Genomic DNA, 26,673 nt, shown 5'->3' on the forward strand with positions numbered 1-26,673 from the left:
TGTATATCTACATATGTATACACACAAGAAAGATCACAGTTTACAATATTAACAGTGACAAAGTCATAAAGCTATAAATTATAGTTTATAAAATTGTTCATCATGCTCAACACATATGTACTTTTCAGTGGTTCCATGAGGAAATAACAATTCTTTCGCAACTGCAAGAAACAATAATTTCAGAAATAATTTACATTAGGAAAGTAAGGTTTTTTGGCCCCAGGAGATGATGAAGTGTGTCTAGAAGACAATCAAATTCACACTAATCTAGGTTTAACTTTTGTTCTGAAACTGGGGTATTTTTAGACATGGTAAACATAAAATTTTGAATATTAACCACAATCAGGTTTCCAGTTTAACAAAAGGACACAAATTCCATTATCTTTAAGACAAGCATCCAAGAATCAAAGTCTTTGTTCTTATGAAGATCTAGCATATAATAATCTGCAAACAATAAAACTATACTTTTGTTACTATTGTTCAGAAACAGCCCATTTACAGAGTGATTTTAGGTTTATCCTCTAGAAATGTTTAGTTCCAGACTGATGGCCCCAGACAATTTTTATGCAAATTATTTAAAGCATTAGCTTCAGCCAAACTTAATTACCAGGGCCCCAAGAAATAATCACGTGATCTATTTCTATAGGAAAGTGAAAGGATTTTTGGATTATCTGTTCTAATAGTCCCCTCCCATTAGCATGGATGATTGAGTTCACTGTATAAAAATATATATATGAACTGTGGGATCCTTTATGTTCCTTTGTTTCCTCTGCCAGGAGGGATTAAGGCAGAGGACAGTGGGTGGAATTCAACTAGACTGAATGTGGAGAGGGAAACATAAAGCTTGCCCCCATGGGGTCAAGAAAGCAAGATGGAAGGAATGTGGACTGTCTGAGTACACTGCAGAGACAGGCAGAAGGGCGGGAGACCCCTGGAGTCATCATTAACACACAGCAGGCCTGGGTGCAAGGCTGGGAGCTCACACATACATCCTTTTCTTATAATATACCCAGGCTTGACTTGGTTCAGGAATGAATGAGCTAATATGATTATTCTTGAATTTCAAAGTTGTGCACTTTCTTTCTTTCCCCGTGTTTTTTACTGGCTTTATTTCAGAAAAATTAGAAAGAAGAAAATATATGTATTTCCATTTCAGGAGAAGATTTCCAAAATATGTAAAGCTCACAGGTGAAACAGATCAAGAGTGGGTACAAGTGAAAAGGCAGGGGGAGAGAAACACTCGGGAAGAATTTTGCAATGGCCTCTTACCCTCAAAGTGAAGTGCCAGGCCCTACTAGTCAAAGGGAAAATTCCTGGCATTTATCAACAGCCTTAGGCTGCCACCTCAGGCAGTCCCCTCCTTATTAGTAGATACCCAGGCTCTGATGAACGCGGTCTTCCTATCCCTGATTGAATTCTTCTGAAGATAAGTCAAGTGGGGTACTGGAAATGGAGACACACAGGAATACAGAGTGTCTGCTTTTATTCCTTGAATGCCCTACTCTTTCCCTTCATTGTACAGACAAAGCCAGATTGCGAATGATGAGGTGACAGTCCCAGCAGTGAACTAGTAGTAGGGGTGATGTTTGGTTCCCCATATCAACAGTGATAGAGAATGCGGCTCACTCAGTGAATGTTCTCTCTCAATATCATCCACCTAATAAACACACATCAATGATGACTAGAACCATCACCAGGAGATAGATCCTCATAGAATGCCAAAGATAGAGGGAATCTAGGAAATTATCTAGTTTTGCAGCCTTAAGAATAAATAGATAATGAAACTGAAGCCCAAAGATGTGATTTGCCTAAAACTTTGAATTCTTCTTCCAGGGTTCTTTGCAATAAATACAGTATACAGCACTTACTTTGTTGCTAAAGGGTGCAATAGATAGTTACACTCCAGAATTACTACTTGCAGACATTGATGAGTACAATAATGGACAGCCAATTAAACAGGCATTTATTGATCACTCCTTATCAGTAGGTGCTGGGAAGGAAAATATGAATAAAGCACAATTTTTATGTTCACAATGCTCATAACCCAGTAAGAGACAAACAGATACAACTATATTAAAGTGTGATAAGGAAAATAATAAATAGATTAATGAGCAAAAAACAATAAGCAAAAATGTGAAAATGATTGATCCTGCCTAGTGATTCAGAGAATATCACAAAGAAAAGTAAATCACTAGCTTAGTTTTGAAAGGTGAGGAGACTTTTACTAGATAGAAGGGATGGGACAGGGTATTTCAACCAGTGAGAACACATGTTAAGTGGACACAAAGGCAAGAAATAAAGTAATGGGTTTAGAAAATGGTGACTAGGGGCACCTGGGTGGCTCAGTTGGTTAAGCGTCCGACTTTGGCTCAGGTCAGATCTCACGGTTTGGGGCTTTGAGCCCCGCATCAGGCTCTGTGCTGACAGCTCAGAGCCTGGAGCCTGTTTCGGATTCTGTGTCTCCCTCTCTCTCTGCCCCTCCCTCACTCATGCTCTGTTTCTCTCTGTCTTAAAAATATATAAACTAAAAAAAAATTTAGAAAATGGTGACTAGGTTGGGATATAGAAAGAACGGATGATAGGCGATTTGACCAAAAGACAAAAAAGAGTGATATTCAGGGGCACCTGGCTGTCTCAGTCAGTTAAGCATCCACCTCTTGATTTCAGCTCACATCATGATTTCATGTCTCCAGCCCCGTGTTGGGCTCTGTGCTAACAGCAGAGCCTGGTTGGGATTCTCTCTCTCCTCTCTCTACCCCTCCCCAACTCACTCACTCGCTCTCAAAAATAAATAATAAATAGGCATTTAAAAAAAGAGACATTCAAGAAGAAAGAGCTACTCAACAGCTGAATTTTTCAAGTATTTTTTAGAGTTCAAATAGAATAGACACTGAGCAAAAGTAACTGGATTTAGCTAGACACAAACATCTTTTGGTTACAAATTTTTCTTCTGTGATATCATGGAAAGCATTTTTCTCTGTTGTCTAAATTGTTTCATTATTATTATTATTATATTATATTCATTTGTTGTAAAATATAAAATGCAGGTTAGCAAAATAAAAATCCTGTAAATTAAAATCCTACCTACCATTCAAAGATTCAGTGTTAACATTTGAGATAAAGCCTTCCTAGTTTTTGTTCCCATTGATATGAATGGGAATATTATCATGAATAAGGGCACATTTGATGAGTACCTAGTTACAAAAAATGAAGCCATATTCTATGTTCTACAGTCTTTTAAAACCTCATTATGTGTTTTTTAATGGTTACTCTCACATAAAAAAATGTTGCTGCTTAGATTTCCTCAAATCCTTAAATTAGAAATTCTATTGCTAGTTTCTGTTCTCTATATTTGTCATCTTTTTGTTTCCTTTTGCTCCCTAACTTTGGCTTTCTTAGTGAATTTTAATTAAGAAGTTTGATTTCTAAACCATTAATTTATCTTAGTGTTTATTCTTTTTTAGGACATCCACCGCTGATGCTAATGCTGTCATTCTGCTTTTAGGCTTGTAGATTTTTCATATTGACTCAGACAATATCTATCCTCTTCATTCAATCCATCTTTTCATTTCCTTATTTATCAGTTCTTTGCAAACACAAAAACACTGTATGTGTTTTTTGTTCTTCTGAATATATCTTTTATAAAAATATTTTTCTGTTACAATATAATCCTCCTCTTTTTTTATGTTTCATTTTTTTTAATGTTTTTATTTATTTCTAGGAGAGAGAGAGAGACAGCATGAGCAGGGGAGGGTCAGAGAGAGAGGGAGTCACAGACTGAAACAGGCTCCAGGCTCTGAGCTGGCAGTCAGCACAGAGCGGGACGCGGGGCTCGAGCCCACGAACCGCGAGATCATGACCTAAGCGAAAGTCGGACGCTTAACCGACTAAGCCACCCAGGCGCCCCGTATGTTTCATTTTTTAAGTCCCCTGTTCGTTTGAAATAGCTATCCAGGCAAGATGTTTGCCGGAAAATAAATTGAGAAATCCCCTTCACTTTCTATGTGATATAATCCTTCTCTCCATCCAGCCATTCTACTATCTATCCAGTATTTATCTAGAATAAAACTAGAATGCAAAACCTGTGGCTCTAGTTTTATCAGAAATAGGATTGATAAGGGACTCCTGGGTGGCTCAGTTGGTTAAGCATCCAACTTTGACTCAGGTCATGATCTCGCAGTTTGTGAGTTCGAGCCCCATGTTGGGCTCTGTGCTGACAGCTCGGGACCTGGAACCTGTGTCAGATTCTGTGTGCGTGTCTCTCTCTCTGCCCTTCCCCCACTCAGGCTCTGTTTCTCTCTCTCTCAAAAATAAACATTAAAAAAAAGAAATAGGATGGATTTCCTCCCATCCCATTCCTTGAAGCTGAATTTATAAGCTTGATTTTAGAATTTAACATTTACCTCATCAAATTTTATCTCATTTCACTTGTTCTATTTAAGAGTACTTTGGTCTTAATTTTATTGTTCAATATAGTAGTTATCCCTCTCAGTTTCCTGTGAACTGAAAATCTGCTAAAAGTGAATTTTTCATAAATTTGAATTCTGTTTCACATCTTATTAGAAAGAACTTCATGCATATTTAGTGCCTTTTTCCTTGCAACTATGTATTTTAAGGATAAGTATTGTATCTGTTTTATTTAAGATCTACTCCCAACACCAGATATAACGGCCATTTTGTACCACATAATATTTGTAAAATAAGTGACCGATAGTGTGGCATCATCACTTAATATGATACCCAAAGGTGAAAAGAGTGGAAATGGGTTTTGGGGAAAAGATTTTGCACAGGTGTCTCCTCCATATTAAAGAATTTTGTGACTAGCAGTATCACGACATTGTCTAGAGGAGAAAGGGCACACATGGAATTCTCACACATTTCTGGTGGGAGTGTAAAGTGGAAACAAAGTCTTCAGAATGCTATTTGTCAGGATTTAGTAAAGCCAAACATGTGTTGTCTCTTACTTAACAATTTCACTTCTGGGTTTATACCCAAGTGATACAAATACATATATCCACCAACACACACACACACAAGAATGTTTTTAGCAATGTTATTCATAATAGCTCCAAACTAAAAACAATTCAACATCCATATGACATAATATATTCAAATAGTGGAATAGTAGACATCAATGCAAAAAGACCAAACAACTGACATATACAACAACTAGGATCAATCTCAAGGAAGACATGTGAAAAAAGTAAGCTACACGAGAGCATATAGTGTATGTTCTGTTTTTATGAATTTCAAAAACAGACACCATTGTTACCTTTCACCTAATGGGGGGTATCCATAGGTACCAACAGAGGGAGCCACTAGTGCTAGAAGTGTTCTTGTTCTGGATGATGATCGCGTAGGGAGACACATGTATATATGTATGTGAAAAGTCATCAAGCTATATACTTATGACTTGTGTGTTTTACTATAAGCAAATATATTCCTCAATTTAAAAATTAAAAGGCAAAGGCATCTGGGGGGCGGGGGTGCTCAGTAGGTTAAGTGACCGACTTTGGTTCTGGTCATGAATCATAGTTCTTGAGTTTGAGCCCCACATCAGGTTCTATGCTGACAGCTGGGAGATTGCTTGGATTCTCTCTCTCTCTCCCAATCTCTGACCCTCCCCCATGTGTCCTCTCTCTCTCTAATTAAAATAAACAAAAATTCAGAGGCAAAATAAAGACATTTTCCAGGCAAAATGGAAAGCAAAAAGGGATGTATAGTCAGATAAACCCAGTTGAAAATTTTGAAAGCAGAATGGGGCTCACAATACTTATGTTGCAGGGCTAGTGTGATCATTGGAGATAATATACGTGAAGTGTCTAGGCCAAGTTTAGCATTTTTTTTATAGGATAAACAATTTGCAGATACACATATATCCTCTGGGCCAGTGCTCCTCAAGTGTTAATGAACATACAGACACCCTGAAATCTTGTTAAAATGCAGAATCGGACTCTAGGTCTGAGATGAGACCCAAACTCCTATATTTTTGAAATCCAGTGTTACTTATCAGGGACCATAGTTTAAGTAGCAATAGAGAGGAATGGAAGTGAGTGGGATTTATCAGCAGGGGAAACATCTTGGTCAAATCTATGTTTTAAAAGATATTTCTGCTACCAATTCACAAGATTGACCACAGGAGAAGAAAATGACAGATCCAAGAGACAGATAATATATCCCTAAATGAGGAAAGGGGCAGGGGAAATGGAAAGTGGAAGAAGAGAAACATTAAAGAATCATCAAAACTTGCCATTGCATTGTATTTTAGGAGTGATGACAGAAGGTCATCAAAGACAGCTTCAGATATTTAGCTTCAGTGGTCAGACAGATAAATATGCCAAAGTTGTAATTATTTTATCAGATCCTTTTGATTAAAATCAAGCTCAAGAAGAGTGATGTCAAGAAACTTCTTTTTTAGGTCATGCTAGCAGAGCATGAACCAAGGGGAAGCCATATAGTGAGCAGCTTAAGAAGAGTTGTATTAAAGAGGAAACTATAAAGAGTTGTATCAGTTAGCTTTGCTGCAGTAACAAATAATCTTAAAAGTCCCATTGGCTTACAGTAACAAAGATTTGTTGTGTCTCTGCTTGGTTCTGCTCCACATGTTTTCATTCCAGGATATAAACCTGAAGGCACACACTCTATTAGGAGTAAGAAAGATGGAGGAAACATGCAATGGACCTTGAAACTTCTGATCAAATGTAGTATCCATCATGTGTGTTGCTATCCCATTTTGTAAACCAAGTCACCCTATTGGCTTAGTGTCAGTGAGGTGGGAACAAACACTTGTTCCCCAGGGGCCACTGCAGGTCACATGGTCAAAGACATGGAGCTAGAATCCTCTTATGGGAAGAAGTAGGGGCAAGTTATAACAATAGTGCCATCTACCACAGGGATGTGCCCAGGGAAAGCCCAAGCCCCTCTACATCCCCTTCTTGCCTATAATCAACTTGAGCTCTGGATTTTTTTTAAATCAACAGTTAAATGTTCTCAGCATTAAAAAAAATAAATAAATATCCTCGGCATAAAATCTTTCATTAAAATGAGGCAAATGGACAGATTTCAATTTCCTCTCTTAATGAGCACTTAAATATTCTAAACTCTACAGGGGTGGGGGAACAAAGGTGGAGAAACCAGGGGTGTGTGGAAGAAAAAATCATTACTAGATAATCAGCCTTAGAGTAATCAAGAGTTGGCTGAGCACTCTCCTGACCGTTGCTATATTTAGTAGGTGACCTAACAGAATGGTTGAGCACACATCCTTGTGTGCTCACATTACTTATGTTTTTCATGCTCATTTAATGGACGAATGAGAATACTAGTGTTTTCATTTTCTACGAGTCCTCAATACAGGAAATGTCTGTATCTTAAAGGGAAATTAAGTATAGATAACCCATACAGCCCAGGAATTATTTAAAATTTCAAAAGTTCCAGGTTGTGCCCCTCAATATTCAGCACATTGATAAGCTAAATACCAATTACACCAGTCGGTTCAAAGAAGAGGGTTTTGCCTAATTGTCAAGATAGCTCTTATAAAATAAATAGCATAAATTTGATGATTTGCAAAGATGTCCACATTGGTTCAAAACTGTTCTCTGCCTCTCCATGCATGATCAAAAGATGGCTTTTGAATTTTTTGCTTTTTCAAACCAGGGATAAAGCTACAGTCATTCATGTTTCATTTTTTTCATTTTTTTATTTTTCAATCATTGTTCTTAACAGGACAAGAACATGATTCAACGAAGAATGACATAAAAATTGAGGCGGAGTCCCAGAGCTCACATATGGAAACTGAAGGTATTAAAACCAGAATGTGTTGTTAGAGAATGAGATGAAACTGAACCATGACTTCTGTATATCCCGTGCATGTGAGTGTGTGCATCCGTGTTTCAGGCAATGATTTCTGGAGAATGGCGATAGTGTTCTGCTTTGTGTGCCTGTTAAAACTTGGAGGGAAAAAAAAAAGAATGTGAAGTTTCTCTGCTCTAGTCACTGTGTTCTCTCAGTGATTCCAATTAAAACATCCCTGAGTGTCCTTCCGGCTCTTTCTATTTAGAGCTTTCAACAAACCAAGAAGATGCTACAACTGTGGAGCCACCAGAAGTGATCCCGCTAACAGATGACCAAGAAGAAAAAGAAGGTGAAAAAGGTAGGTAGGATTGCTCTTTAATTGACCCGTCAGGAGTAAACAATTTCTTTGGACTCTTGCCTAGAATGCAACCATCAGTTATCATCCAGGAAGAACAGCCTGTGAAGGGAGAATATGAACATTTCTTTCATCCTCAGCCTTCTTGTGAGAGTAGAATAATCTAGAAGTAGCAAAAGAAGATATTTGTAACAGTTTTTTGTTGTTGTCCTTCCAAATAGTTTGAAGATATTTTTATTATTCATTTTGATTTAATTTAATTTAGAAATTACAGCATTGAGAAAGTCTATAAGAAATCGAAATTAGGGACTAGATGGATAAGAGCCTTAGAGCGTCTGAGATGACTTTAAAACACACAATAAACTTTCTGTATTGATTTCCTTCCGTCGTCCTTCATATGGCAGTGATTAAGGAAGCAATTTATGTAAAATATACACATTATATGAACCTTCCCAATTGCAGGCTTTATCCACTAATACTAGGATCCAATAAAATTGAATACTGCTAAAAAAAAAAAATAAGTGAGCATTATAATGATTTCTGAAGCCATAGGACAAACGAATACTTTGTAAATTTTAAAGCACCATTGGGGCCATGAAACCAATATATTGGAGAAAGACAGACATCTTTTTAAAGTGTCTATCTTAAGAACTATTATCAAAGAAATTTAGTGTTTATTGAAGAACTTGATGAATTCCATTTTTAAGTATAAATTAATCTCTTAAAAGAATCTCAAATATGAAATAAAAACTGAAATAATTTGTCTGGTATATTATACCATAAGTCATGCTGCTCTTAAATAAATATGTGTTTGCAAAGCAGTTACAAAGTAATAACTTGACAGCCCCTCTTTTTAGAACACAGGGATCAATTTTGTTTCCAAATTAAAAGGCAGACATGATCTCAGTAGTGAAAGCAGGTCAATAGTAACTACTGCCTCCAAACTATGAACTCTTCTTGGCAAGGGGCATTGACACAGTTTAATTACTGAGCCGGGTTAGTAATTTTGACATCTTTTAAACATTTCCACTGCATTTAGGGCACAATATTCTTCCATCCTAGTTCAGGTTCATGACACCAAGTTTTAGCAAGTCTAGTAAATGGCATATCTGGAGTATTTTAAGCCCTGCGATGGTAACAGAGAATTGATACAACCCTAACTTCAGACACAGATACATATCACTGCTCCCTTTAGTTGTACTTCTAAAGTGTAAAATACACAATGTCTTGCCCGCCTGCTTAATTTCTCTATAGCAGAAATCATTTACTTTGTATATTGTGCCTCAAGACATGCAAATGAGGGACATCAAACATCTGGCATATTTTCTTCTTTTTTTCAGTTTGTTTATTTTTTAAGTTTAGTAATTTATTTGAGAGGGAGAGGAGGAGAAAGGCAGAGAGAGATTTGAGAGAGAGAGAAGGAAAGAGAGAGAGAGAGAGTTGATCATGACGTGAGCCAAACCAAGAGTCGGGCGCTAAACCAATGGAGCCACCCAGCCGCCCCACATTTTCTTCTTTTTAACTTGACCTGCATGGGAAAAGCTGTCATTCAGCACACCCTGCTGGGTTTCCCTGGGTTCTCTGGCATCGAGCCCTCCTCCAATTCCTGAACAGTTAAATACCCACCTCCCTTTCCCTTGTAGGGATGCCAGTGCTCTATAGCAAATGGCAGAATGACACATCAGAAGTGAAGTCAAATTCTGCTACTTGCTTGTAGCAACTTTGAAGTTGGGTTTCTTTTTTTTGAAATGTGACTTTTCACTGCAGGAGAGTAATAATGTCTGTGGACTAGTTTTCCCTCTTCTTCCTTACCAGAGATACTTAACATGGCTCTGCCTTGCATATTCCTGTTTAAATTTGAAATAACGTAAAACGCATCCCCTTATTGCCTTATTCTTTGCTTCAAAGTAAAAGTTAATAGGTAGCTAGCTTGCTACACATAAAAAAAGTCACCAAAGGAAAGTGGGGCAATGTAGATTCAGGGTGCTGTGTGTGTGGTAACTCTCCCCTTGTTAACAAGCTGGGTGGCCTTGGGCAAGTTATTTAAACTTTCCATGCCTCAGTTTCCTCATCTGTAAGATGGTGACAACAAAATCACCTGTCACGTATGATTGAGGAGAAACTTTAGTCAGTTGACCCATGTACAGAAATTATAATACCTGCCACACAGAAAGCACTCCATGTTTGGTGTTTCTCATACTGTGATAAATTGACAACAAAGTCAAGAGGATGTGCATGTGGAGCTTCTCAAGCCCATTCATCATCCTTCCTAACTGTTTTGAATTCATAAAAACTTCATGGTTTCCCTCAACAAAAAATTGTTCTGCACAGCTCCTTCTCGGCACCATCTCCTGCAGGCAGTTTCAATATGTATATTCTTTTCTATAAAGATAGAACAATTACTGAAAGGTGAGGAGAGAGGCATCTCTTTCTATTCAGAAACCCCTTTCTCTTTGTCAAGATGTCAATCTTCTGTTGGAGAAATGCTGATCCAACCATAATTTCTATTTGTAAAAGAAGATGCCATTGATCTATTGGTAGACCCATGGAATAAAAGTACAAATACAGGACAATTTTTTTGGTTGCTTTCTTTAGACTACAGAGTTAGAACCTCATTTACAGCCACTTGAGACTATAGCTCCACATTTTCTATATATTCACAGTGTCTCTTAATGGGAAGTTGCACCACCATATTAAGAATTACCCCAATCTACAAACAAAACAAATGAATATTCTATTACATTTGCAGGGATAGTCTGTATAGCTTTAGGATATATGGGCTCTCTTTTATTTTGGGAATCCAAGGAGACAGAAAGCTGTTGCTTTAAAAAATGTTCAGACCAGGAAAAAAATGTATAACCTTTTTCTCTCATTCTGTGGCATTCTATAAGATTAGAAACTGTAGATAATCTTCAGGATACATCTTTGATGGCTCCCTGGTGTATGGCACAGATGTTGCAACATTAAGTTTTGAAGTTAGCTCTACCAAAATATGGGTTTTGAAAAGAAGAGGAAATATTCAGCAGAAGTTCATGCTGATCAAATTATACAATAGCACAATGGACCTATCCCTGGGAGATCTGAAATACAAAAATTTCAACAGGCATTGAGTGAGGTTTCACATATGGCAATGTTTCTCTGAGAGCTCCATTGCCTCTTCCTAAATGAGCCCAGTTTTATGCCTTCCCAGCAGGATCTGCAGCACATATGAAATCCAGTAAAATAACCCCATTTAGGCTGATAACCCTAATAGGAAAGTAATATTATAGATCTCCTCTAAACGGGATCTCGTGGTTTCACATAAAATAGCCAGCATTAAAACATGTTTCTGAAAGTGTTTATTCCTAGTTGAATTGAGAACTATTTGACATAAAATCTTAACTATGTCATATCGTTGTCATTATTAAGACACATAATTTTCATTTGTGATTTATTATGAATATATTGGACTTTTTCTTCAAGTGTTACATGGATTACATACACCTCAATTATTTTTCTTATATCAATTGATGAGTATAATATGAAATCGTAATTCTTTATCCACCTAAGGTTGACCAAAATGTTAACAGAGACGTCAGGCCTATAGTGTGGGGTAAATCAGACTTTCTTGGGAAAAGACAGATGTAGACAGGCATAGAAGCAGAAAGTGAAGTAGAAGCTAGCAACAAGTATAAAGTATCATGTTCTCAGGCTTAGGTTTGGCCTCTGACTATCAGGGCTGTGTTACAAAGTGTATGCAAATCCATGGCTTCTGGCTCTGGGTGTGTGGTTCCTTTAACATCTAGGAATCCCAGTTTCCGGGATCATACAATGAGGGGTCTGAACTCAATAATGCAAGTATGAAGTTCCCTGATATTACAGATTTTCTCAGAAGGCCAAAGAACTGCATTCTTGATAAAACAAGGGTGGGGGGCGGGGGAAGGGGCCACAGGGGAGCCAATGGTCATCAATACACAAAAAAGTCATAATTATAGGTTTTATCCTGTTTTACTTATTGCATTCTGCTGATGGAAATGCAGAGATGCCCTGGACCAGACAAAAAGATCAGCCAAATCAACCATATTGTATTTCAGAACTTAACTAATAATTGGGCAGCTAATTATCCCCAGAAGATATTTTAAGTGGGGAAAAATGCTTTTCAGCTCAAATTAAGTTTCCACACAAATTCTACTCAGCACGAGGCTAGATTTCCATCCCCATCTTCCTTATCCATGTGGGAAGCATCCAGTCTTGCAGTTCCTCTGGCTGCTCTTTCATCTTTTGGTGAACACATAGTTAGTGAACCACTTTCTCTTCTGCTCCTACAGTCAAATCCAATAGGGATTCATTTTTGTCTACAAAGCACCCCTACACAGCCCTTGGTGTCTGCCACTATTTATGGGCCTCATGCATGGCTGACAGAGGCCTTTCCTCTCTGACAAGCATCCTCGATACCAGCAACGCCAATAACAGACAGCATCCATGGCCTCCAGGCTTTCATACTCCAGCCTGCGTTCTTTGCTCTAGAGAATCATAGTTCAGGTATATATTTGACTCACACAAAATATTATATGAGCTTGCACCCAGAGTAATTAACCTACTGGGGCTTTCTATTTTCAGAAAGTCCTTTTATCCCATTGTTTCAAATGAAGTCAACTTTAATGATGCTGTGTGTTTTACATTTAGTGCTACCATTTCGTTTGGAGGAGCGGTTTCATGTTCAGATACTTTCTTCTGTTACTGGTCTTCTTTCCTCATCATATTTCGTAGCTGGAATTTGTCAACCAAATTTTGGTTTAGAATAGAAGATAAATTCATAATGAATAGAAGATAATTCATAATTCAATCGCTGTACAGGTCTTATGAATGTTTTGAAGTGTTTAATAAAACCCCTTGATTAAATGCATTGAACAGAACAGTTGTAACCTTTCAAGCTTAATTATTTAGGGTTTCTGCATATCTGTCTGTATGCAACATATACGTATAGAACCAGTGGATTCAAATTACACTATAAGTGGTGAAGATACATGACTTTTTAAAATTCATTTTTAGAATGCTAATCTTCTTCACATTTCTCCTTGAAGTAAAAAATTAAAGTTAAAGAAACATCAAGAAGGAATAGTGTATTCAGGGCTACAATAGTAATTTTGGTTTTCATACTGCATATCTGAATGTATGTGTGTAAATTAATATTCAACATCTACTCAAAGTTTGGCCTTTTGGCCAAATCCTCTAGCTAGCTGGGATCAGCTTGTCTTTCAAGATTTAGAAAAATTTAGCCTGAACTTCCATTCTACATGTAAGGGTCGGGGGTGGGGATGGGGAAAAGTACTAGAAACTTAAGGATATATGTAGGCTTAAGTGAACATTAGGATCAAAACGTGTCATCCTAGCTGGGGAATTTTCAGAGATCATCTCTTCTAATAAATCTCCAGCATCTAGCTTTGTTCCTGGATCTACTTTGTCTTTTTTTAAATTTTCTCCCCTCCCTAACTCCCCAGTTTCATTTACAGTTTGACTTTGTATGGTGCCTAGATTGCCTGATCTTGCCCTGAGGCATATGGCAATGTGGCTTCTCAGAGTAATTTGCAAAGGAAACAGACCTCTCCCTTAAGCAGAATTCTGTCTCCAGGTATGGAACTTTTTATTCCTCTCTGCTCCTTTAGAGTTCTGCAACTCTCTGTACACAGCATACCTTAATTCTTATCACAGCTAATGAAAAGATTTTTACCTGCATCTAAGCATACTATTATTTTGCATGTATCCTTAAATATTCCAGACAATTAGTCTTCTCTAAAATATAGTGAGTCAATTGTTGACATTGGGTGACATGTTCATTATATTTGCCTTCTTCTCCAAGATGTTAAATAATGTGACATTTTAATTTTCAGAAAGATAAAGTCATGTAAAAGATTTTCCTTAAATCATGAATTAATGAGGGAACTAGTAAGATATAAAACTGATTCAGAAGAGTTTTAGATGTATGTATCTCCATAATATACATACAATCAGAAATACTAAATATAGCCATGCATACACGCTTACACACATAACTCCAGGGTACTGAAATTTGAAAGACTAGTTAACTTCATATAGGGCAATAAAGTATATTCCTTCTTCTTTACCAAACGGATTTGCATGGCTGTCAACAAGTCTCATCTTTATTACTACAAGTTTTCTACAAGTTAACTTCATTTTTTTTAAACTTTTAATGTTGATTTATTATTGAGAGAAAGAGAGACGTCAGAGCATGAGCAGGGGAGGGGCAAAGAGAGAGGGAAACACAGAATCCAAAGCAGGCTCCAGGCTCTGAGCTGTCAGCACAGAGTCCAACGTGGGGTTTAAACTCACAAACCCCAAGATCATGACCTAAGCCAAAGCTGGACGCTTAACCAACCGAGCCACCCAGGTGCCCCTCTACAAGTTAACTTCTATCTATACTGATAAAATAGTCTAGTTGCAGACTAGACTCAAAGGAATAACATACATAGAATCAGATGGTCCCAGAGAGTGTGCTATACAACACCCAGCCTTCCACAGGAGGGTCACACTTTTTTGCCCACTGTCAAGTCTTAGACGATCTTTCTTGACAGTATACAAAGGTAAAACAGCCATTTTTTACCCTTTTTCCCACTTCACTGAATTCATCAGTGTTGGTTATCAATGTTTAACACATAGTGATAAAATGCCATGGCAGTATTGGGGTAGGGTAGGAAACTAATTACATCTCTGAGATTTCGTTTACTTGCTATCATTTTGTGCCAAGGGCTATTCTACATACACTGAAGATGGGCATATACTGTGGATGTACACATACTTCTAAGACGCCACAATTTACGATGCACCATTATTTTATGTATTGTTAAGAATTTTTTTTAAAAATCTTGCCAATTAAAGTAAGAAACATTGTCTTATCGTTTAGACTTTTTATTTTGCAACTATTGAAATAATTTTATAATTATTCATAATTTATAACTACTTATACTATCTATACTATATATAAATATAACATATTTTATAATTATTCATTTATAACTATTAAAATAACTACACATAGAATTTTACCATAAATAACTTTGGAGAACACATAAAGAGGAACATACTAAATAAATTAGTCAAGGTATTGCTAAAATTTCATCAGATACAGGGACTATTTCTGAATCAATTACAATCAGAGTTATCAATATCTGTATTGTTTCACACATACAGAGGCATTGTGCTATTATTATTAAGGTAGAGCTACCTTACTTTTTTGCTTCTACTTAGAGACATTGCTAAACACTTTTGATTTACTACCTCCTCAGTTCCTTCCCTATTTCACTATTATTTCCAAGGATTTTCCTCTAAGCCATTGAAACCCATTCTGCATGTTTTGGAACTTCTGTTTTTGATGATCAGTGAATTTCATCACAATGTTCTAGCCAATGAAAACTTTGCAATTCTCTATTCATAGATGTTATGATATGAAAACAGTGCACCTTAGTATTACGAAATGTAATTATTTCACAGGGCAAACAACACTGAGCCTCAGTAAGGAAAACTTAACTCTTGGTGATGTAATCAAGGAAAGTTATTTTTTTCCTGCTCACTCAGAAATCCAGCTGGCAGTAGAATCCTTGTGAACACATTAGTATCCTGTTTCCTACTGCATATCATTCATATAACTGAGAGTGATAAATCGTCCCATTCACTCAACAAATACTTATTAAGCACCTAATGTTGATGTATACAGTCCCTAAGGGACGTATCTGCATTACATTTATCTCACTCTGCTGCACATTGGTATAGGATTCATATGGAATAGTGAAAAAAAGCATAGGAAATATGACTTACTTCTATAAATGTAAGCAAATTATATATTGTGTATTTTGGTTATATACAGTATACACAATTTTTCTTATATATATGTTGTTTATTTTATGTTTTCATATGTACTGATTATATATATTACTTGTGACTATATGTTTTACATCTTACTTACATATAACACTGACTAGCTTTAACCACAAATAAGCTGCTTAAGCCTCCTGGACCCTTAGCTTCCTCCTTATGCCTCTCGGAGTTGCTGAAAAGATGAAATGAAACCATCTTTGAGGAATAATCTGTGGCCTCTAGCAACATCCCATCAGCCAAACTGGCCTGCTGCCTCTTTTTGTATGGCTAGTGAGCTAAAAATGGCTTTCACACTTTTAAGTGGTTGGGGGGGAAAATGAGTAATAATTTATGAGACATGGAAATTATATTCAGTTGAAATTTCAGTGTTCATAAATAGAATTTTATCAAAACATGCAAAGGTTGAAACATTTACTATCTGGCCCTTTACAGAAAAAAAATTCGCTGACTCCTCATCTATAGCATCTATGTGAATATAGCCCAAATTACCTTGCAGGTGAAACTACTCATTTTCGTACAGGAGCTCCTAAGTTACGAAGTCTTTATCAGTACACACGGACATGAGTGCATGTATGTTTCGTTAGGACTGAGAACGCAGGTTTTTTCCCACAATGCCTCATCCCGCTCTAGGCACAGCATCTGCTCTGTCCACACCCCTCCCCAACCTGGGGGAATAGAAGAAAATGGCTCCCTTTGATGTTAGCATCCATTAGAGGTGACCCAAAGCAGGGTGGCTTGGGCCCCAAGCATTTCACACTTTGGATGGTGAGAAGGAGTACTTTAAGGCCTTGGTTCTTTCTCCCTTAGAATAAAAACTTAAATTTACTATAAAACGTGTTTGTTTTTTTTTTGCCACTATTTAAAAGGAGATTCCACCTATTTATCAGCGAACTGACCTTTACTTTCTCTGAGTAGACTACAATTGAGATCTTCATTAGGACCATGAAGTAGACATCCTAATCATAACCATTTTCACAAAAAGACCATTAGGTGATGGAACTAACAAATGCAGGTCCAATATGTAAACTGAGTGGGGTGTATAGTTAGGGATCGTAATAATATGAATGTGTAAATATGTTCACTTACACATTTTGTTGTAAAGACCAAATTATTGCCAACCCAAATTTTAACATATAGGCTTAAGCCCAGATATTAGTCAGAATATCTACTTTCAGGGGCGCCTGGGTGGCTTAGTCGGTTAAGCGTCCGACTTTCACTTAGGTCGTGGTCTCGCGGTTCATGGGTTCGAGCCCCGCGTCGGCCTCTGTGCTGACTGCCAGCTCAGAGCCTGGAGCCTGTTTCAGTCTGTGACTCCCTCTCTCTCTGACCCTCCCCTGCTCATGCTGTCTCTCTCTCTCTCCTAGAAATAAATAAAACATTAAAAAAAAAATTAAAAAAATTTAAAAAAAGAATATCTACTTTCAAAGACCACAGAAGCTCAACATATATTTGCATAAAAGACTTTTTAAAAGTAACAAATAGCCACAAAAGAGTATGGAATATATATTGGATAAAATATTTACTGTACTATGAAATGTACTATACATTTCACTTGACTCAGATGAAGGAGCTTCTAGACCCTGTTGATTATGCAAAAGGTATATCCATTCTGATTTGGATTTCAAATTTAAGTGCTACTTTTCTCTCTCTTTTAGAAGGAAACTCAATTTCTTTTTATTACTTGTTATACATCAGGTGCTTTCATTTCAGCACAGTACGTAAAGAGCAGGTGGTATAAGGAGTACTTTGAATGTTAATTATTTTTTTCATTTATTTCACTGTGAGGATTTACCTTTCAATGTGTTTTTATAATCAGGATGGAAACAATTAGGGAGCTTGCTGCTTGAATGTTTCACTACATTTATTTTATGACATCTGCTGCAATGATTAAAAAAAAGAAAAGGGAGGTAAGCATTTTAACAATAGTGAGGGGTTTGGGTTGATTGTATGTGATTGCTTTATTTCATTGTGAATCTTCAAAGGAAGTGTCGTGATAAATCAGTCATGTTTCTAACCAGTAAATCCCATCTCATTGTTAGAGCTTACATTTTTGACATAGAAGCATGTCTGTTCATGTTTCAGGGATGTCATCATTTATCAGTCTTGGATTTTAATTGAAACCAATAGAAAAAAGCTACAGAGAAATAGGAAGGAAACAGGGAAAAAGTGGAAATTTCTTTTTAATGACATATTTCAAAGGAGAATATTCTCTTTCCACTTATCACATTCAGTTTATTCCTCAAATATACCCAAAATATTTATGTCACCTGTCCTTCATTTTCATATACTTTCAAGCATAGTTCATAAAATAATAATATTCGGTATCAAGAGAGGTATGGCTCATAATATATTAAGATATGGACATATATAATTTCAATGTAAGGGAATGCTTTTCAAAATGAATATATCACTTCATGGTGTGTTACATTACTCTTGTTTTTCCCATTAGCAAACTATTATAGACAGCCCTATGCAACCAGAAAAGAAAACTTGCATAAAATCTAGTAATTATATATAACCAAATAGGAAAAATAATGGCCAAGATAAATATAGCTATAATATGTGTGTGTGTGTGTGTCTTTGGGAGGGGTTGGGGAGAACACATGCCTGAGAACCACACTGGTGGTTCTGAAAATGGATAAAGGAGGGGCCATGGGATAGGGAACACAAACAGACTCTAAAAACCAAACTATGTAAGGAAATGGTTTCTTCCCAGAGGCTCCAGAAAGAAGGTAACTCCGTGGGCACCTTGATTTTAGCCCCATAAGACCCATGTAATACTTCTGGCCTTCTGGGACTGTAAGAAAATAAATTTAGTTTATGGTAAGAAACTAAGCCTATGGTAATTTGTTACAACAGCAATAGGAAATGAATACAACACCTCTCAACATGGTGTCTTCAAACCATGTTGAAAATCCAGGCTTGTCTTAATAGATCCCCAGAGGAAGGAAAGGCTCCAATATCTTTCCATGTTCCAGTTGGGAATTACCATGAGGTTGTCCCTGCTTCTATAATCTATGCTAAATTAGGCAGCATTTTTATTATCATGACCCATCCCTTTTTAATGTCAGTCTCCGTTGGTTGCACAACTGAGATTTAATTCAAGTAAATCAAATTACCCTGGCCACAGTAAGTGGAAATGGAATAGTTATGCATCTCTAGGAGATTAGAAGAAAAGGATTTAAAGGCATTGGGGAAATGGAGAAAGGAACGAGAAGGGATGAAGGAGAAATCAAAGAGAAGGAAAGGTGGGAGAGAAGGAAGAAGGATGGAAGAAAGTATAAGAGCTGGTGTCTAGTTTCCGGCCTGGGAAAAATAATAAGGTAAATATCCAACAAATACATTTTGGAAATGAAAGAGATATAAAATTCCTGCCCAACAAGCTTTCCAATTTGGCTGTCTCTGACTGACTAATATCACAAAATGAGAACAGAGAACTTTTTGACCCTAATAGGTTTATAATAGTTAAAGGCCAAACTGACCACAAACACGGTTGGTATATTATTCTAGCACAGTGGCTCTCAAATTTAGGTGTGTATAGGCATCAGAGTGTTTGTGATTTCTGGACCCTACATCCCCAGAGATTCTGATATGATAGGACTTGATGGACTTGGGAATCTGCACATCTTTTTTATTTTTAATGTTTACTTAATTATTTTTGATATATAGAGAGAAAGCATGTGAGCCCACGTGCACATGAGTGAGCAGGAGCAGAAACAGGAGAGAATCCCAAGCAGGTTCTGTGCTGTCAGTACAGACCCCAACATGGTGCTCGGATCTTACAAACCATGAGATCAATACCTGAGCCCAAATCAGGACTCAACTATTTAACCAACTGAGCCACCCAGGTGCTGTGGGAATTTGTACTCCTAACAAGTTCCTAGGTGATGGTGATGCCTCCAGCTTGTGGACCATACTTTGAATGGCACTGCTAGTCTAGGATTTTGCACCCAAACTTAGATCAATTTTTGAACATCCCTTTATACCTTTTTCTCTGCCTTAATTTCATTGGAAGGTGGAGTGTTTAAACACAGCAAAAAATGATAGGTACGTAGATAGACAGATGATAGAAAGCATACCCCTTCTCAGTAGATCCAAATCACCCAGATGTCTTGTTAAAAGATGGATTGCTGGTCTCTATGCCTTGAGCTCCTGATTCAGTAGGTTGGGGCTAGTGGGCAGGTGAGAGCTTGCATATTTAAATTCCCAGGTGAGGCCAATGCTGCTGGTCCAGGGAACACACTTTGAGAACTACTGGCAAACCCCTTGTTTATTATCCACACCAGCTGACTTCCATCAGGCACCATGGGAGGAAGCAGTCTTTTAGTATTGGACAACCAGGATTAGTGGCTGGGACAGCATACATTAGGATACTTATGAATGTAAGGTAAGAATGGGAACCTCTTCCCAAATTGAACCTCCCTATGTCTGAGATCAGCTGCTGCTCTTCCCTGTAAGCTTCTTTTCCCATGTGTGCCCTCCTGTGGTCAACGGTGCAGTGTGTCCCTCCCATAGTGTCTAGGAGGCAAGATGCAGGAAGAACACAGAGGCTATGTGCCTAGGTTAGGAGATGCAGAAAAGGAGTGTATCCATTGGAAAATAGACCCAGTCTACTGCAAGAGCATCCTGAGTATGCATTTGAGTTGTGCACCTGAAAAAAATGTGTATCTTGGTTTTGATGAGAAGGAACTAACCAAAGAAACAAACATTTTCCTGTTGTTTTAGTAGTATTACCCATGTTCTGACACAGAGGCAAGACAAAGTAACATGAAAGAAAATGCCATTCCCGCTGCAAACATTGAAAAAAAGAACAAAAATAGGATTTAGGATACAACTGCTACCCAACTTCCAGAAGTTACCCTACACAGAGTAAAAATAAACTCTGATTTAGCAGTGTCCTATCTGATTTAATTTGTCTTCCAAAGTCTAACATTTTCTCAGCTGCATTTGAGAAGATTAGTTCTTTTTTAAAAAAGAAAAGAAAAGAAGAAACCAAACAGGGCTTTTAGAGCGACGCACATAAGCTGTTTGCCATATTGAATCAACACCTGGGGCATTGATTTGAAAGCCAAACGCAGGCTGTTCACCTGGATTGCCAAGTATAACAGAAGCAACTGTCTGGTTGATGCCGTCAGACAGAACGTGGCTCGCCAGGGCTCCATCCAGCTGCCTTTGAGGACCACAGATAACCTGGAAAGATGGACAGAGGTTGCTCTGAAACTAATTCCAATTTAGGAGCATATCTTTCTTTCCTTTCCATAAACTACCTGTGATTTCTAATTAGAAATGCTCTTCCAGGCCATGCTAACCTGATGCCTTTTTCTCCCTTAAAAGTGTGTCCTTTTCTTTCGTGTCGATGTTCTGCTTTGCTTATCCGCTAAGCACTGTCGTTGCTTAGTCCGCTCCGCTTGTTGGGCCTGCCTTTCCCGACATTCCAAGCAGTAATAGTTTCATTGACCCAGTAATTAAAGAAATCCTGTACCTTTCCACTCTGGCTAGCTGCTGTCTTTCTTCTTCCCTATTGTTCCTTTAGTAACACCACCAGCAGATGGCTAGAGATTTTTCACCCTTTCAAAAGCTTTATATTTTTCCCATCTCATCAAGCATATCTCAGCCAAATGTAATTAGCTTAAGGCTTTTGAGCCCTCACGGGAGATCAGTAAAAAACCCAAGCTATTTCAATAAAGAGCTTGAAAAGAGGATCCTGGAAGGCCACGCAAAACCACAGGAGAGCCCCTATTATTTAGAGGCCTGGATCTCTCTGTCGTCCTCCCTTCCCCCTTTTGGCATTTTAAGTTCTCAGAATATTCATGAGGCCTCCAGGGCTTTGGAGCTCTGTTTGGACCATTATTGGGTAGGTGGGATATTTAAGCTCTCTTCACAGCAAGGTCAGTGTTTGGTTCCTTTTAATTGATTTCAATCAAGGAGCCTTTTTGGGTAGCCCTGAGTTACTCTCAAATGGCAAACAGTTTGTTTGCTAAATCTCTTAGTCTTTTCATTCCTTTTTTTTATCCTTCAGTTGTTAGAAACTAGCTGGTAAGCCTTCTTTGCAGTTCTGAGCATTTGATATGAAGGCTAAATTAATTAACCTCAATACAGATTTGTACCCTGCCTCTGAGTGGTGGTGAGCCCCCTTTCTTCCTGAAGAGCCACATGTCCTACAGAGCTGATCCCAAAACCGGAGCCCTTTTCCCCACACTTAGGGGAAAGTAAATTTATGAGACCAAATTAAGCTCTATTTTTATTGAAATGGAGTGAAGTAGCGCTTAAGTATGTGAAGCCAAGATTTTTTGTGGCATGTTAGGAGAGAGACATGGGCTCACCCTTGAATTGCATGATGAGTATTTTTTCCAAGCACTAAACAAGGAGGCTCCAAGTCTCAGGTGTTGAGTACTAGGATGGTTAAGTGTGTTCTCACGTCAGTTTGTCATGACTAAGATTTGGGCGAAAGGGGAATCTTTCTTTGTAACTACTACCAGCCTTTTCAGATAAGGGGGATCAATGCCAATGCTTGATTAAAATGCCTTTTTTTCCTTTTGTCTCAAGTAAACTAATCAGTTTCTTTGTGAATAGTGATGCACAGATATGGATACATGTCTATGATGAGGATCGTTTCACATATATATATACATATGCCACACTTCAGAGGATGGTATCAGAGTGATTTAGGGGCAGATCCCTTTTAGAACTTGGGAAGTGTGGGGGCGCCTGGGTGGCTTAGTTGGTTAAGCGTCCGACTTTCACTTAGGTCATGATCTCACGGTTTGTGGGTTCGAGCCCCACGTCGGGCTCTGTGCTGACTGCCAGCTCAGAGCCTGGAGCCTGTTTCGGGGTCTGTGTCTCCCTCTCTCTGACCCTCCCGTGCTCACACTGTCTCTCTCTCTCTCTCCTAGAAATAAATAAAAATATTTAAAAAAAAAAAAAAAAGAACTTGGGAAGTGTGTTCTGAGCAGTGTTATGCCGTGCCTTAGGCTGGTGAAGCAGTCACTAAACACAAATTAGCATCATCATCTCCGAAATACAATATAAGGTTTGAGGTGCAAATTGACTTACAAAAAGATATAAGCAGGATGGAAGGTTTCTGTAGGCAGTACAAATAAGAACTTGGTCTTTTGCAGGTGCTTTTAGTAAATGTTAGTTTTGCATTGAAGAATGAAAAAATAATTACAGTAAAGCTGCACTATCGTTGCTTAGACTACAGCAGGCCCAAAGAAACTAGACTATCTCAGGCAGTGGCACAGTTCTGGATCATGAAAGCTGTGTTGGTGCAGATGAGTAAGGCAAAGAGAAAAGGAAGGGGTCCCTGGGTGGCTCAGTCGATTAAGTGTCTGACTCTTGATTTCACTTCAGGTCATGATCTTCAGGTTCATGAGTTTGAGTCCTATGTTGGGCTCTGCACTGACGGTGTGGAGCCTGCTTAGGATTCTTCCTCTCTTTCTCTATCTGCCCCTTCCCAGCTTGCTCTCTCTCTCTCTCTCTCTCTCTCCCTCTCAAAATAAATAAACTTTAAAAAAAAAAAAGAGAGAGAGAGAGAGAGAAAAGGGAAAGAAATTACTCACAAGACCATCACTTAATAACAAAAGAGATGGAGAGGGAAAAGGACCGGTAGCAAACTTGATATCCAGAAAATGTGCAGAAATGATCTTCTACAGAGCTCCTTATACAATAGTTATGCCATTAGCCAGAGTGCCATGGGCAGGATATCTTTGGTTCATTCCATTTTACAAATAACTGATGCTTGGTCAGAAAACTTTTGAGGCCAATTATCACTATTTCAGAAATTCCCAAAATGATGACATCCATCTCCCTCCATTTTGAAGTTACAGAAATTAAGGGTATGAGGAGTTAATGCACCTGAACAGGGTCATACATTTAATTGGTGGAGGCAGACCAGTCTGTTGCCCAGATTATGGCCCAGTATTTTTTTTTCCAACCTACCCTTTCCCTTTTAAACTGCTCTAAGGGGATGTTCTTCATAGACTAGGATACTCAAAGGAGGTGTCTATGGCATTTCAACTTAGCTCCCTTCTGAAATGGTAAAATCACCCTGCTGTAAATCTTGGATTTGGAATCACTCCTAAAAGTTACCCAGTTTAGCTTCCTGCTCCAACACACAAAAGCATTATTCCTTTCCAGCAGATGCTTTAGCCTCTACTACAGAGCATACACAATGGGGAGCTCACTACCTTTCATCGCAGTTCCTTCATCCACTGATGATTCTGAGTCTTCAATTATGAACTTGACTTTGCTGCGCCTTCTGCTTCTCCATCCCATTTCTTCCCTGCGTAGGGAACTGAGATGAGCCTGGCCCATATGGTGAGTGCCCCTTGACTATTTGAAGGTAGTTTTCAGAGCCACCGTTTGTGTCTTCCTCTTAGCCACTAATTCATTCCTTACTGATTCCAAACACCTCTCATATCACAAGGTTTTCAAACCCCTCCTCATTTTGGCAGTGTATCTCTAAGCAAGTTAAATGTGCCAACTTCTCTCTCAAAACATGGACACAGAATTGCACACAATGATCCAGACCTTCACTTGTCAAATTAAAGGCTAAAAGAAATTGCTTCAAGCCCTGACAGCTCTGTGTATGAGCATCTCCCTGTGTGAGAAGATAAAGGATCTGAGTGATAGTGACACCAGCAGCCAGTCTGCAGAGGCTTGCAGATATGCAGGCTCTTCACAGGCAGGCTCTTCTCTAATGATCCATGAACAAGCTATTTACCCCTGGACTTGGTTTCCCCATCTGTAAACAGGGATAATGGTAGAGGAGTGTTTCAAAGGATTGTGTGGTTTCATATGTGTAAAGTTCTAGCAATACTGCCAGGCACATACTAAAATCTTAATCAATATTAGCTATTGTGATTGTTCTGAGCAGAAGCCCATACTCCAAACTAAAGAAAATCCTCACATCTGTATGATGAGCAAAGAGAACCCTAAGAACTATCAGAACACTGGATCAAATGTTACCTCTGCTCTATGATTACTCGGCTAATCTACTCCCTTAGTCCTGACAAGCACAATGTGGGGCCACAAGGGCGCCCTGAGAGACATCTAGCTACTTTCATCCTCCAAAAATGCCCCAGCTAGAAGTCCAGCAATTTGCCTTTAGCTTCCAATGTCTTTGATAGTAAGAGACCTCATTAAAGGGATGCAGCTGGTCAAGAAAAACACCCAGAAACCTTTGGCTTCTGGCAGATGTCCTGTGTCATAAGAGTACATCTGTCACAGCTGGTTCTGTCCCCATGCAGAAATGACAGGGCCAGGCAAACAGCTCCAAATCCTGGCCAAAGTGGGCCTGCAAACTGCAGGAATAAAACATTCATGGAGGTGGATCTGTGTATTCCCAGTGACATTATTTTTAGGCACTTGGGCACAAAGTATAAATGCTGTGGCATGTATAACATGACTGTCACAATCATGGTTGACATTTGTATAGAAATGGCAAAACAGACCCAGGAGCCCAGAAACAGCCCTCCCTCAGCTAGGAGATTTAAAGTTGTAGGATTTGTCATTAATTCCATTCTCTTACTTATGTTTCTTGTTATGAGGCTTTATATTTACTAGATCTTCTTTTATCTGTTGCTATTGGATCAAAGTCTATTACAAAGCAGGAGACACAAAGAACACTACCTACTTTGCTCAGTTTCTTTTCCTCCAGGCCCATCCCATAAAGAAACTCAAAATCCCCAAAGGAGCCACATTCTCAGGGAGAAGTAGATTGAGGACAAACAAAAATCTGAATCCTGGCAAATCAATGACTGTAAGGAATTGCTGTGGGAGACAGTGGTAGCTCTCTTTAGTCCTTCTAGGTCATCCCTGGTGGGTTTGATCTTAGACTATAATGGAAGAAGTCTAATATTTCTCTCTATTGAACTTGATTTCCAGTGCCAGGGTTGAGGTTCTTGCTTTATATATTCGCTACATTATCACTGGTGTCTTGATTATTCTTAGGATTATTAATGATTATGAAAAATCTCATCTTAAAAAATGCCAAGAGAAAGAACCAGATGGGCCTGTGACATGGGTCCTGGTGCACTGGAGTCACCAGGCAGCGTCACACAGCCTAACTGCAGAGAGCTGACCTTCAAAGGCCCTTCTCTGCAGGGCTCCCACAGGACTGGCATCTTGTGACATTTTGTGCTGGGTACAGAATCCCATGAGTACTCACTTCTTATCTCAGCATATGCCAGTGATCACAGCCACAAAGACCAGGGGAGAGAATATAAAAGAATAGTGCTTTGTCTTCTTACCATTTTATCTTATTTTCCCTCCAGAATTTATATTTTGTACCAACCATATCATAACAATAAAGGCAGTTCTAGAGAATGGGAAAAAATAGCACTGTGATATCCAGCCTTATTATATCAAACTGCTTTGGGCTTTACCCTCTTTAAAGTGTGTTCATGTATTCAGCTACAAGGTTCCTAAAAGTCCTCATGGGCAGCTCATTTCCTTTTCTCCCAGGTGTGCCACTCCTGAGTCATGGTTCTTGGGGTTTTCATAGGGTATGAAAACCATGTTGGGAGACTTAGCATCTCCTCCATCCCTTATGGGGGATAGACTAGAAGCCCTTGGCAACCATTTTCCCCCCAGTTGCATTTCAGGCCCCATTTGGATTCTGACAAATCAGTAACTGGAATGAAAGCAGCCTGATG

General features: G+C 38.4%; 1 protein-coding gene across 1 annotated transcript in view; it reads left to right on the plus strand.

Annotated features, from left to right (window-relative positions):
• Positions 1 to 26,673, plus strand: part of LOC120245181 (ADP-ribose glycohydrolase MACROD2-like) — a 174,683-nt gene that overhangs the window by 114,290 nt on the left and 33,720 nt on the right. Inside the window, exons 10-11 of the mRNA XM_039252109.1 lie at positions 7,723 to 7,797; positions 8,057 to 8,149. Of these exons, the coding sequence (XP_039108040.1) occupies positions 7,723 to 7,797; positions 8,057 to 8,149 (168 nt within the window). The remainder of the gene's footprint in view (positions 1 to 7,722; positions 7,798 to 8,056; positions 8,150 to 26,673) is intronic.

The sequence above is a fragment of the Hyaena hyaena genome, unplaced genomic scaffold (genome assembly GCF_003009895.1).
Source record: "Hyaena hyaena isolate Hyena2069 unplaced genomic scaffold, ASM300989v1 scaffold_411, whole genome shotgun sequence".
Taxonomy (NCBI): Eukaryota; Metazoa; Chordata; class Mammalia; order Carnivora; family Hyaenidae; genus Hyaena; species Hyaena hyaena.